Here is a 10,929-nt window from a genome sequence, read left to right on the forward strand (position 1 = left end):
AGATGCCAAGATAATGAAGTGGCATTTTAAAGATGCTTTTCACAGAAAACATAAGAGGTTTTCTGGTTAGAAATGATTAAGCAATAGATACATAGTTAAAAATGAAGACAGAACAATGTATTGTTACATTTAGGTTTTGTGAACATGAGGATAACTGGCTTCATATATCCACTAAAAATCACAAAACACCAAGTAAAAAAAATCACACACACACACAGACACACACAGTATCTAGTATCTAAACATTCTTAAATCGAGATGAGAAGCAAAGTGACAGAACAATGCGGTAAAAAAATCTGCCAATGAGGTAAGAAAAATTATATTAATTCAACAGGAAACCAACATTTCTTTTTTCTTGCTCCATTGGCAGAATTCTTGTTTTAGGCAAAAACTAACATCATTCATTCCAGAAAACAAGAGTAAACATCTTAAGCCATCTTGCTTGTCAATTAAATGTATCTTGATTTAAGGATACTTAGTTATTTGTAATGGAAGACAAGACACAATTTCTAAGAAATAAGTCTTAGTTTATACTGTTGCATGTTAAACTACTAAATTCAACATTTTGTTGTCTTCAATTCAATTATGTGAAATATGTGAATAATAGATGTGTTTTAACCAATTAATACATTTTCACCATTGGTAATCAAAAGCCATGTAAATACACAAAACAGTTCAAGAGTTGTGAGGTGTGGTCTGCTCATTTCGTAATAACATGCATGACTTAGTTCTAATAAAGTACTGAATGTCTTCACTCCTAATTCTGTCCTGTCTGCACACGTAATTCACTTTAACCACAAGTTTCCACGAGAAAGCTGAATAGAATTTGTGGTTTTAAGAACATAACTATTATATTACTTCTGTGGAACACCTTCCATCCAAACCAGCTGATGTGGTTGTCTGCCTGAAGTTATAATTAGTTCTCTTATTATAAATAGAAGGATTCTGTCAGATGAGGAAGGAATCTATTGAGGTGGTTTCACTGGATCGTTGGGGATTCCTGCGAGATCTTTATCTCTGCCTCAAACCAAAACAGTAGAACTCTAAAGAAGAACTAAAGCACCTCAGGCTTTCTGACTGGTCCGTCTGGTATTTTTACCATCATTCCCTGTGAATTTCATCTGAATCAGGGATGATATTTACAGGGCCTTTTGAGGGAAAACACCATTTAGAAATTTTCAATACAATTTGCCAAGTATACAAAATCTCAGACCAAATCTGGATTCAATCTTCCATGGAAAATTTTCACTGATAAAACATGCCACATAATCAAAGGCAACATGCTTTAATTTATGCAAATAGTTCCTTATTTAGTGTAATAAAAGCCAGGTCAGTTTGCGGACGATATGATCAGCTTCCAGTGTTTCCATGAACTTTGTTACGCTGCTAGATGTTGCAATGCTCATTTGGATCTTCATATTGAGCAATGCTGACAGATATGCACAGAGCTGTAATGTCATTTAAGATGGTTAGTAATCGAGATTTGTAACTTCCTGTATGAGAGCATTTACCCCATTTCACAGAAAACCTCTTTGAGAAAGATTAGCTTACTTAGTAGAGAGTGCAATAATCTTAAATTCAGTGAAACAACCACAAAAAATTGGCATGTAAACTCCATAGCGATTCTCGAGATTTTTGGCAAGCAGATAAGTATGGCTAGAAAACATTCAGTGAAGAAGGGACCTGAGCCATGTATATCAGACTTGGACTATTTTGACTTGTGACAGTAAGCGATGCCCTAGAGACCTCCCAAAGGAGCTTAGCAACCACTAGATATTCCCCTTAGATATATACTTCACGAGTTCGCACTAACATATAATATGATTGAGCAATTAGTAAGCATATTTGGCGTGCTGCCAGGAGCGAGGGCTCCGAGCTCGGGATGGAGCCCAAACCCAGAGCACTCCCCCCCTCATCCCAAGAATGTGATGGAATTTAGATTGGAGTGCGGAGTTGGGGTGGAGGCGAGATGCTGGAAAACTGCAATAGAACAGAGGTGAGTTGGCTGTGTATATATACACCTGATGTGCTTGTTAAGGTGATTAGCTGACAAGCTGCACCTGGCCAGACTGATTATCTGATCGTGCTCCTCCCGAACCTTGTTAATAAAACATCATATAGATGCCTCATTAGCGGATGTTTTCACGGGCTCCTATACAATGGATAGAGAGTTGGACTTGTAAACCGAAGGTCGTGGGTTCGAGTCTCAGGTCCGGCAGGGATTATAGGTGGGGGGAGTGAATAACCAACACTCTCTCCTCCCTCAATACCACGACTGAGGTGAGACCCTTGAGCAAGGCACCGAACCCCTAACTGCTCCCCGGGCACCGCAGCATTGGCTGCCCACTGCTCCGGGTGTGTGTTCACTACTGTGTGTACACTTGGATGGGTTAAATACAGAGCACAAATTCCGAGTATGGGTCACCATACTTGGCCACACACCACTTCCCTTTCCCTTTCCAGATAGAATTTTCATTGGGTGAACTAACCCTTTAAATCATATGTTACATTGTACATGCATCAAAAAGAAAGTCTCACAGTTTCATTGTGTCATTAAGAACTCAGACTGTTATGTGATTCGGTAACATGTCCTCACATGTTACGTCATCATAAAAGACATATAAGCACAATGATATATATGTAGGCGTGTTTACATCTGCGTCCATTGCACTTGTATGAGTGGGAGTGAGACTTACCCTGCCTGACTCACTCTACAGATCCATTGACTGCGCTGTATCACAGATACACACCAAACAAGCATTTGTGTTGGATTCTGAGTCTGTTTGTAACAGTGTGCTTAAAATTATACACATTTGGGGGGGTAACCAGTCACTACGTTTAAGTACTTTCAAAATGTTGATGAAAAGCCTCTCACGAAAGCATCTTCCCTGCATAGAGATTACATCATTTCTCTTTCGTCATACTGGAAAAGTGCAGCCAGCTGCAAATGAGAAGAACGACAATGAGGTGCTTGTAAGGGGCCGTCCCTTTGAACAAACTGACGTATTTCATTTTACTACATATTTTCATGTCGTAAGCATCGGTTATCTTTAGAGTCCATAAAGGTGTCACTTTATTGTCATAGACATCTCTGAGATCTGTTCTGGGAAGTTTTGACATCTGTTGTAAAGTCGGGTTGGAAGTTAATAAAAGTAATTCATAAGAAAATGTAAGTAGTTCTTTTTTTCAGGGTAGTTTTTGGTAAATTCCTAAATATTTGACCGCAGTAGTGTCAATGAATCATTACAACGTCATACTTCCAAAAAGCTCTGGTGAAATAATTTTATGCATCCTATATACTTCCTTCTCTCGCTATAGAGGGGCTTTACTTTGTTCGTTTTATCTTTATTTCACTGAAGATCTACGACTTCCTTATTTCTCAAGAAAAGAACCTTGCCAGGGCAGCACACGTTAAGCTCAGGAAAGACAAAAGCAGTGTGGTACATGGCATATGAAAGTGAAAAAAGAATGAGCTAAAGAAGGTGTGAGGTATTTGTGAAGGTGTGTTTTACTATTATAGCTAACTGGGTTGCGCAATTACAAAGTTCTGTGGAATCACATGATCACTCGCTCGGCTACTAGAGAATTTCACATTTGATTATGGAGTACACTGGAAAAGCTGGCAGCTGGCTTGGAACTGAAATGTGATATTCACCTTATTAGAACTGATGAAAGGAGCTTTTGTGTTTTACCACAGTAATCTAAAATAGCTCACACATAGGGTTAAAGATTTGAACACCCCCCCCCCCCCCCCCCCCCCCCAAACACTCAACAAAAGAAATAAAACAAAGATTAGTATTTTTGTACAACATTTTTTTTTAGTAAAATTTTCGTATTTATTTACTTATTAATTTATTTAATTACTTATTTGTTTGTTACTTGCTGTTTCTTTGTGATTGTTGATTACATTTACTAACATTTAGCTGATGAAATTTACTAGAATATCATTGAAAGTTGTCTTTTTTTAACATGGACACCCTAGGAATCAACAAGTAGTGTGCTAAAAAATCATCCACTGAGAACAACAGCATAGCTAGCGATGCCCTAGAAACCACAGACAACAGCATGATATGGTGGCACTGTGAGTTGTGCATGGCCAAGCACCATTTAGATTTTCTTCAAATGATGTGAAAAATAAGATAAATTAATATATACATATATATATATATATATATATATATTAGAATAACAACAACAACAACAAAAAATCCAGAAAAACGCATTTCAAAACAGTTAATGAGTAAATTTTAATGAGTGAAATAAGTATTTGATCCCCTATCAATCAGCAAGATTTCTGGCTCCCAGGTGTCTTTTATACAGGTAAAGAGCTGGGATTAGGAGCACTCTCTTAAAGGGACTGCTCCTAATCTCAGTTTGTTGCCTGTATAAAAGACACGTGTCCACAGAAGCAATCAATCAATCAGATTCTAAACTCTCCACCATGGCCAAGACCAAAGAGCTGTCCAAGGATGTCAGGGACAGGATTGTAGACCTACACAAGGCTGGAATGGGCTACAAGACCATCGCCAAGCAGCTTGGTGAGAAGATGACAACAGTTGGTGCGATTATTTGCAAATGGAAGAAACACAAAATAACTGTCAATCTCCCTCGGACTGGGGCTCCAAGATCTCACCTCGTCGAGTTTCAATGATCATGAGAACGGTGAGGAGTCAGCCCAGAAGTACACGGGAGGATCTTATCAATGATCTCAAGGCAGCTGGGACCATAGTCACCAAGAAAACAATTGGTAACACACTACGCCGAGAAGGACTGAAATCCTGCAGTGCCCTGCATGTACAGCTGCATGTACAGGCCCGTCTGAAGTTTGCCTATGATTCAGAGGAGAACTGGGTGAAAGTGTTGTGGTCAGATGAGACCAAAATCCAGCTCTTTGGCATCAATTTAACTCTCCGTGTTTGGAGGAGTAGGAATGATGCCTATGACCCCAACAACACCATCCCCACCGTCAAACAAGAAGGTGGAAACATTATTATTATAGCTTTGGGAGTGTTTTTCTGCTAAGGGGCAAAAGGATGATGGATGGGGCCATGTACCATCAGGGCCAGGGCATTGAAAATGGGTCGTGGATGGGTATTCCAGCATGACAATGACCCAAAACACATGGCCAAGACAACAAAGGAGTGGCTCAAGAAGAAGCACAGTCCTCGAGTGTCCTAGCCAGTCTCCGGACCTTAATCCCATAGAAAATCTGTGGAGGGAGCTGAAGGTTCGAAACGTCAGGCTAAAAACTTGAATGTCTTGGAGAGGATCTGCGAAGAGGAGTGGGACACAATCCCTCCTGAGATGTGTGCCAACCTGGTGGCCAACTATAAGAAACGTCTGACCTCTGTGATTGCCAACAAGGATTTTACCACCAAGTACTACGTCATGTTTTGCGAATGGGTCAAATATTTATTTCACTCATTAAAATACAAATCAATTTATACCTTTTTTGAAATGCGTTTTACTGGATTTTTTTGTTGTTGTTATTCTGTCTCTCACGGTTCAAATAAACCTACCAGTAAAATTATAGACTGATCACTTCTTTGTCAGTGGGCAAATGTACAAAATCAGCAGGGGATCAAATATTTTTTTTCCCACTGTATAAATATATATATATATATATATATATATATATATATATATATAATAAGCATAATGAATCTCAAAGGTCTCTGGGAGGCAGATTTATGATGACTATGACTTGACTAATACAAATGCATTTAAGTTTTATAGTTTCATGTTCATTTGTTTATCCGGGTAATTATTATTATTATTTTGTTTCATGCAACAGATTATCAACGAGGGTGCAGCAAACACATACTACCAGACCTGAAAGAATCTGCACCTAAACAACAGTCTGTCACTGAATTCTGGTAAATGCAGAAAGTTGAGTTGGTTCTGCACATGCGTGCAGCAGCAGCTGGTTGCACGCCTTTGTGTGGCTGCAACGAAACTGTTTCCTGGTTGAGTCTCATAGTTCACGTGTTGTGAGAGAGGCATGTTTTTTTTTCTCGTTTTACTGTAAACGTCAGTATAGCAGGAAGAAGAAAAAGCCAAAGGGTTTTTAGTACACAATGTGCCTGTTTGTCAGAAGCACCTAATTTCTCTGTGGTGAAACAGTTTTTCCCGTGTGACCAAAACTCAACATTTCAAATTTTGAGTTTGCTAAATACATGGGCCTGACCTCAAAGCATTTGCATTTGTGTTTTATTGCGAAGCTCAGTAATATTTTTGAAGGGCTGAAAGCACATGAAATGTATAGCATGTTAAACAACACTGGATGATTTGGTGCTGCATGCAAGCAAAGCTCAGGTTTGAGCTTGAACATGCATGGGCCACTGTTGTTTTAATTAATAAATTGCAGTTTGACCTTTAGCGTTCTTCAGTTTTTTTTTTTTTTTTTTTTTTTTTACTTCATTGGAATGGTACGAAATCATTCCTTTGGATTTTGCACAATAAATAAATAAATAAACAATTTCATCAAAACGATTAAATGGTCCTACTTTTTGTATATCAACTTCAAATTAGGAACAAAACTTGTTTCGATTTTTGGCTTGGATTTTCTCACAGTAACACATTTAAAGTAGAACTGTTTGAAAAGTATATATTTCATATAAAATTTAAATGTAGTTTTTTTGTGCATCTTTCATATATGAAAAATAAACTCATATACTGCTTTCACATTCACTTTTTTTTAAACTTCAGCAATAATCTCCAAAGTGTCTTCTTTAAAAAAAAAAGACCAAACAAGTCTGTACTTCAAAGCTATCACACATTCTCAGACAAAGCCACACACACACACTCATCAGCTGTAAAAGTACAGTACATTCCTGTTAGTTATGCCACAACACAGTGTGACTTTAGAAACTTTATTGGTTCCCCAGAAGTCTGAGTTCAAAAGAGTTGCAGCAGTCACACCTCTTCCCCTTTATCAAGTAAAGCTACACTTGTTTAAAGAGAGAGAGAGAGAGAGAGAGAGAGAGAGAGATCAGCTGTTTCTACTCTTACACTACCAGTCAAAGGACTGAACTTTTACTGCATTAATATTTAATATTTTTCAATGGCTTCTGTTTAATTGAATTTTAATTTAATATAAACTGTCTTTGTTTATGAATTTCTTTACAAGTGTGTGGCATACATATATATGAACTCCCTCAATGCTGTTTAAAAAGTATTAAATGAAGTTGATTGAAGACTTCCATTTTAGTTATCAGTTTTGAAAATTGTTTTAAAAATGGTAATAATGAAGAACAAGCAGGTGTGTTTGAACCTTTGGCTAGTGATTTTATATTAAAAATGTTATGTAAATGGGATCTGATCACATACTTTGGATAAACTAACTTTATTATCATTCAAATAAACTTATGTAATTGGTTAATGTGTTCCCGCATGCGAGATATTAAGTCACTTTTGTTGTCCAAGGCTGTTCTCTTAAATACTGTTTAAAACATTAACTGTAATCCCGTGCTTCCTCATATCAAAGTCTTACTGGAAGAGCCTTGTCAGAGAGCGCGAGGGGAGGAACATTCCCGCTCACTAAAGTGAATATCTCTGAATCAACTTCAACCCTTCCAGGCAAGGCGCTCCGGGAATCTGAATCATAGGCGCCGGCAACTCTGATTCATATTCATTTTGAACTATTTCAGCCCTTTTCAGTGTGAATCTGAGGTAAAACACTTGTGAGAAATGAAAAGCCCAAAGACATGGAGTTCATTTTTACAAAAATAGTGCTCTTTAATAAATTACTGAAATGTTTTCTTGTTTTCATAAATATAAATGTAACATCAAAACATGGTTGAGATGTCTTTACAAAAGATAACCGATCTAAATACATCTTCATGTATGTAAACAGCATCACAAGGTAAAACATGGGTGATCTGTAGACACAAAACACTCATGTGTGTTAATACATTCAATAACAAGCAGTCTGCTTTGAACTGCTCCTGACACAAAACACTAAAAACAGACATTTTGATCCAAAGTGTCGGTTTTTCAAGTACAAGCAGAATATCAACATGTGTCCATCTTAATCTGTGTTCAGTCCTGTTGTGTTTTAACCGCTTTGACTCCAGAAGTCATTTCTCAACGGCATATCTGCTAAGCCTCAGTGCTGTGCTGTTACTCACTTCTTCCCTTTTCCCTTGAAAGGCACAAATATTTACTTGGAAGAAGGCGGCAGCTGATTTCTGTTAAATGGCTCGCTGTCTCCCTGCTTGGCGGAGCTCACAGATTGGGGGCAGTGCAGAGGCAGTGATTGGTGCCCACAGAGTGGGTTACGATACTGGCACTGGTACAGAAAACAATACAAACGTCCATTCATGGAGACGGTTATGGCAAGAACGGTGCGTTAAGAACAATGCATCAGTGATAGATAGCACTCATGACCGCACACGGTCGACTGGCAATCTCCATGTACTCAGCTCAATACTTCTCGGTCCAACAGGCTTCCAAAAAGCCTGCTAAATCTAGCTTCACTGCTTCACTAACCAGAGCTCTTTAAATGGGAGCATCGTACTCTTGTAAGAAGTCTTTCAGCTGTTGAGGCAGCTGCTCTTTTTTGCTGGAAACGTCTATATGTCCATTGACAGTCTTCCTGCAGAGATGCTGCAGGGAGGACATTATGCAAGGAAGGGGTCTCAACAGCTCCAGAGGGATCTTCTCGCCCCCCGTGTAGATGTAGTATGAGTTCCTCGAGTTCCCGTTGGACAGAGAGCTTCTAGACGAGGGCATGTAGTGATGGACGAGCTTCAGCATGCAGTAGAAGCGAGGCACGGACTGCATGCTCTTGGAGTCTGTCTGAAGGAAAAAGGACTTGTTGTCGCACTGCACCCGCAGGTTCTTGGTGCCCGACTCGGTCTTGACGCTGAGCGTGAAGAAGTGCCGGTTGTCCGAGCTGTCTCGCACCAGAAAGGTCCCGCTGGGCTCCGAGTTCAACAGGTGATTGGCGTCTTTGCCGCTGATGGAGCCCCAGTAGAAGCCGCTCTCCTGGAGCATCCTGACGGCGTGCTGCACCATCTGGAACTGCAGCTTGGTGCTGAAGGTCTTGTAACGGTGAGACGGCAGCAGCATGCTTGCGTCAAACAGGCTGCTGCTCATTGCGCTGTCAAACTTGCTGTGGGTGACCATGGCGCTATGCACAACTAGGAATACCACGCAGTGTGCAGCTCTTACGATGAAAGAGCGAGCCTCTTAATGCTGGAAACAGAAGAAAGATTTTAGGTTAGCACCACAGAAAACGTACTTTTGGAAAAACTGAATTGGCGTTAAAGTCTATTTTAAAGTATAGCGGTATAAGTCAGTCAGTTATCAAACTAAGATATGCGATGCTGTTCTAGCATTGCAGACTGAAATACATAGTTACCCTTATTTTAGTATACCATTATTTTAAGCTTGATAAAATTAGGATTTGTCAGCATTACTTTTTCATAGTCCTTCATACATATTAAACAAGATACATATGTATGATTTACGTATTTATATAAGCATATAAGGTAAACTAGCCTATATAAAGCACTTCATAAATACTCTACTTTCAAAAGAAGATTCTCTTACCTTCGAGTCTCTTTCGGGAGATGAGAACTTTTTGTAATATCCAAGCTAGTAAGTCTCTACTCTGGCAGACTGCAGTGAACTGGTGTGCTGTTCAGAGAAGTTAGTGTTTCTTCACTCTGCTATGCTGAAGTTCTCTGCTATTTGTAGTGGCCTCCTAGGCATGTTCTAGTTTAGCTCCGCCTCACTAGAGTTCCAGGAAGGGTAGGTTGTCAGTAATACTATTCCTGGTACTACAAATGCTCTCCCCCTCCCTCTCTGTGCTCTTCCAGAGCTGCCGCTTTACTGTAAACGTATTCCCTAACACAACACCTCCCTATTGTTGAACAGATATCATCGCCTAGCCTAGCAACCGTGCTATATTACGAATTTGAAGCCTTGTTTAGGAACTAATTCGCGGAATAATAACACGCGTGTTCTACACCGTCGTCTGTTTAGATTATATAGTTTATACCAGACTTATGGTATTTTGACATGTTTGTGCCCAGAAACATGACTATACTGAATGAAATTCGTCTCGTAAGCTATGACACGATTGATTCGACTTTCCTGTTAGTCATAATAATACACGTCTATCCACTAGAAGGCGCTAATGTTATCGGCTTGACTTTTATAAGGAACACTAAACAATAGTAAAGTAGTACAAAGTACACGTTTTATTTTAGCTCATGAAAATGAAAACGGTCATTTTCAATAAAATGCATGATGCATTTTAAACAACGCAGACATAGTAATCTGATGAGCAATTACAGTGAGCTTTATTTGCCAAGTGTGCACAAACACAAGGAATTCACTGTGGCTTCCAGAAAGTCTGGGTACATTACTGATATACACATTATTTACTGTATATGGTATCAATATGTTTACACATAATATGTATCTACTAGTTTCACTTCTGTTTCATTTTTTATAACCATTTCTTACTATGTGCAAGCAAGTTGAGTTTTTTTTAGCATGTGTGTTTGGCTCAGTGTTATTTTTTTTTTAGGATTACTGATCAACTAAAGTAGTTTGATTTTTATTTGTTATCTGTTTTAATTTTAGTTCAAGTTGGAGTAATGTTTGTCATTTTATTAGTTTTTGTATTATGTCTGGATAGTTTTTTTTAATAAGTTTTAGTTTTTATTTCATTTGAGTTATTTTAGTACTTCAACAAACTACATGGAAATGAGAGAATATTGAATTTTTAAACGTATTTGTATGTATATGTATGTGTGTGTGGTTATACATACACATACATGTAGTTGTTTTTTGGTGTTTGGCTTAGTCTTATGTTCGAATCATTATTATACTCTTATACCTTTAATATGTTGAATTATTTTTAGCTTTATTGTATTTATTTATTTTTTTCGTTTAAATGTTAAGTTTTGACATTTT

At 38.4% G+C, this 10,929-nt stretch overlaps 1 protein-coding gene across 1 annotated transcript; it reads right to left on the reverse strand.

Annotated features, from left to right (window-relative positions):
* Positions 1-7,332: 7,332 nt before the first annotated feature.
* LOC306846238 (suppressor of cytokine signaling 3-like) lies at positions 7,333-10,129 on the reverse strand. The gene is made up of 2 exons (XM_079379463.1): positions 9,556-10,129; positions 7,333-9,198 (listed from the first exon to the last, which is right to left on the reverse strand). Exon 2 carries the CDS (start codon positions 9,127-9,129, stop codon positions 8,500-8,502), a length of 630 nt encoding a protein of 209 aa, XP_079235589.1. The 5' UTR covers positions 9,130-9,198; positions 9,556-10,129; the 3' UTR covers positions 7,333-8,499.
* Between the last annotated feature and the right edge of the window lie 800 nt (positions 10,130-10,929).

The sequence above is a fragment of the Barbus barbus genome (assembly GCF_936440315.1).
Source record: "Barbus barbus genome assembly, chromosome: 3".
In the NCBI taxonomy this organism is placed as follows: Eukaryota; Metazoa; Chordata; class Actinopteri; order Cypriniformes; family Cyprinidae; genus Barbus; species Barbus barbus.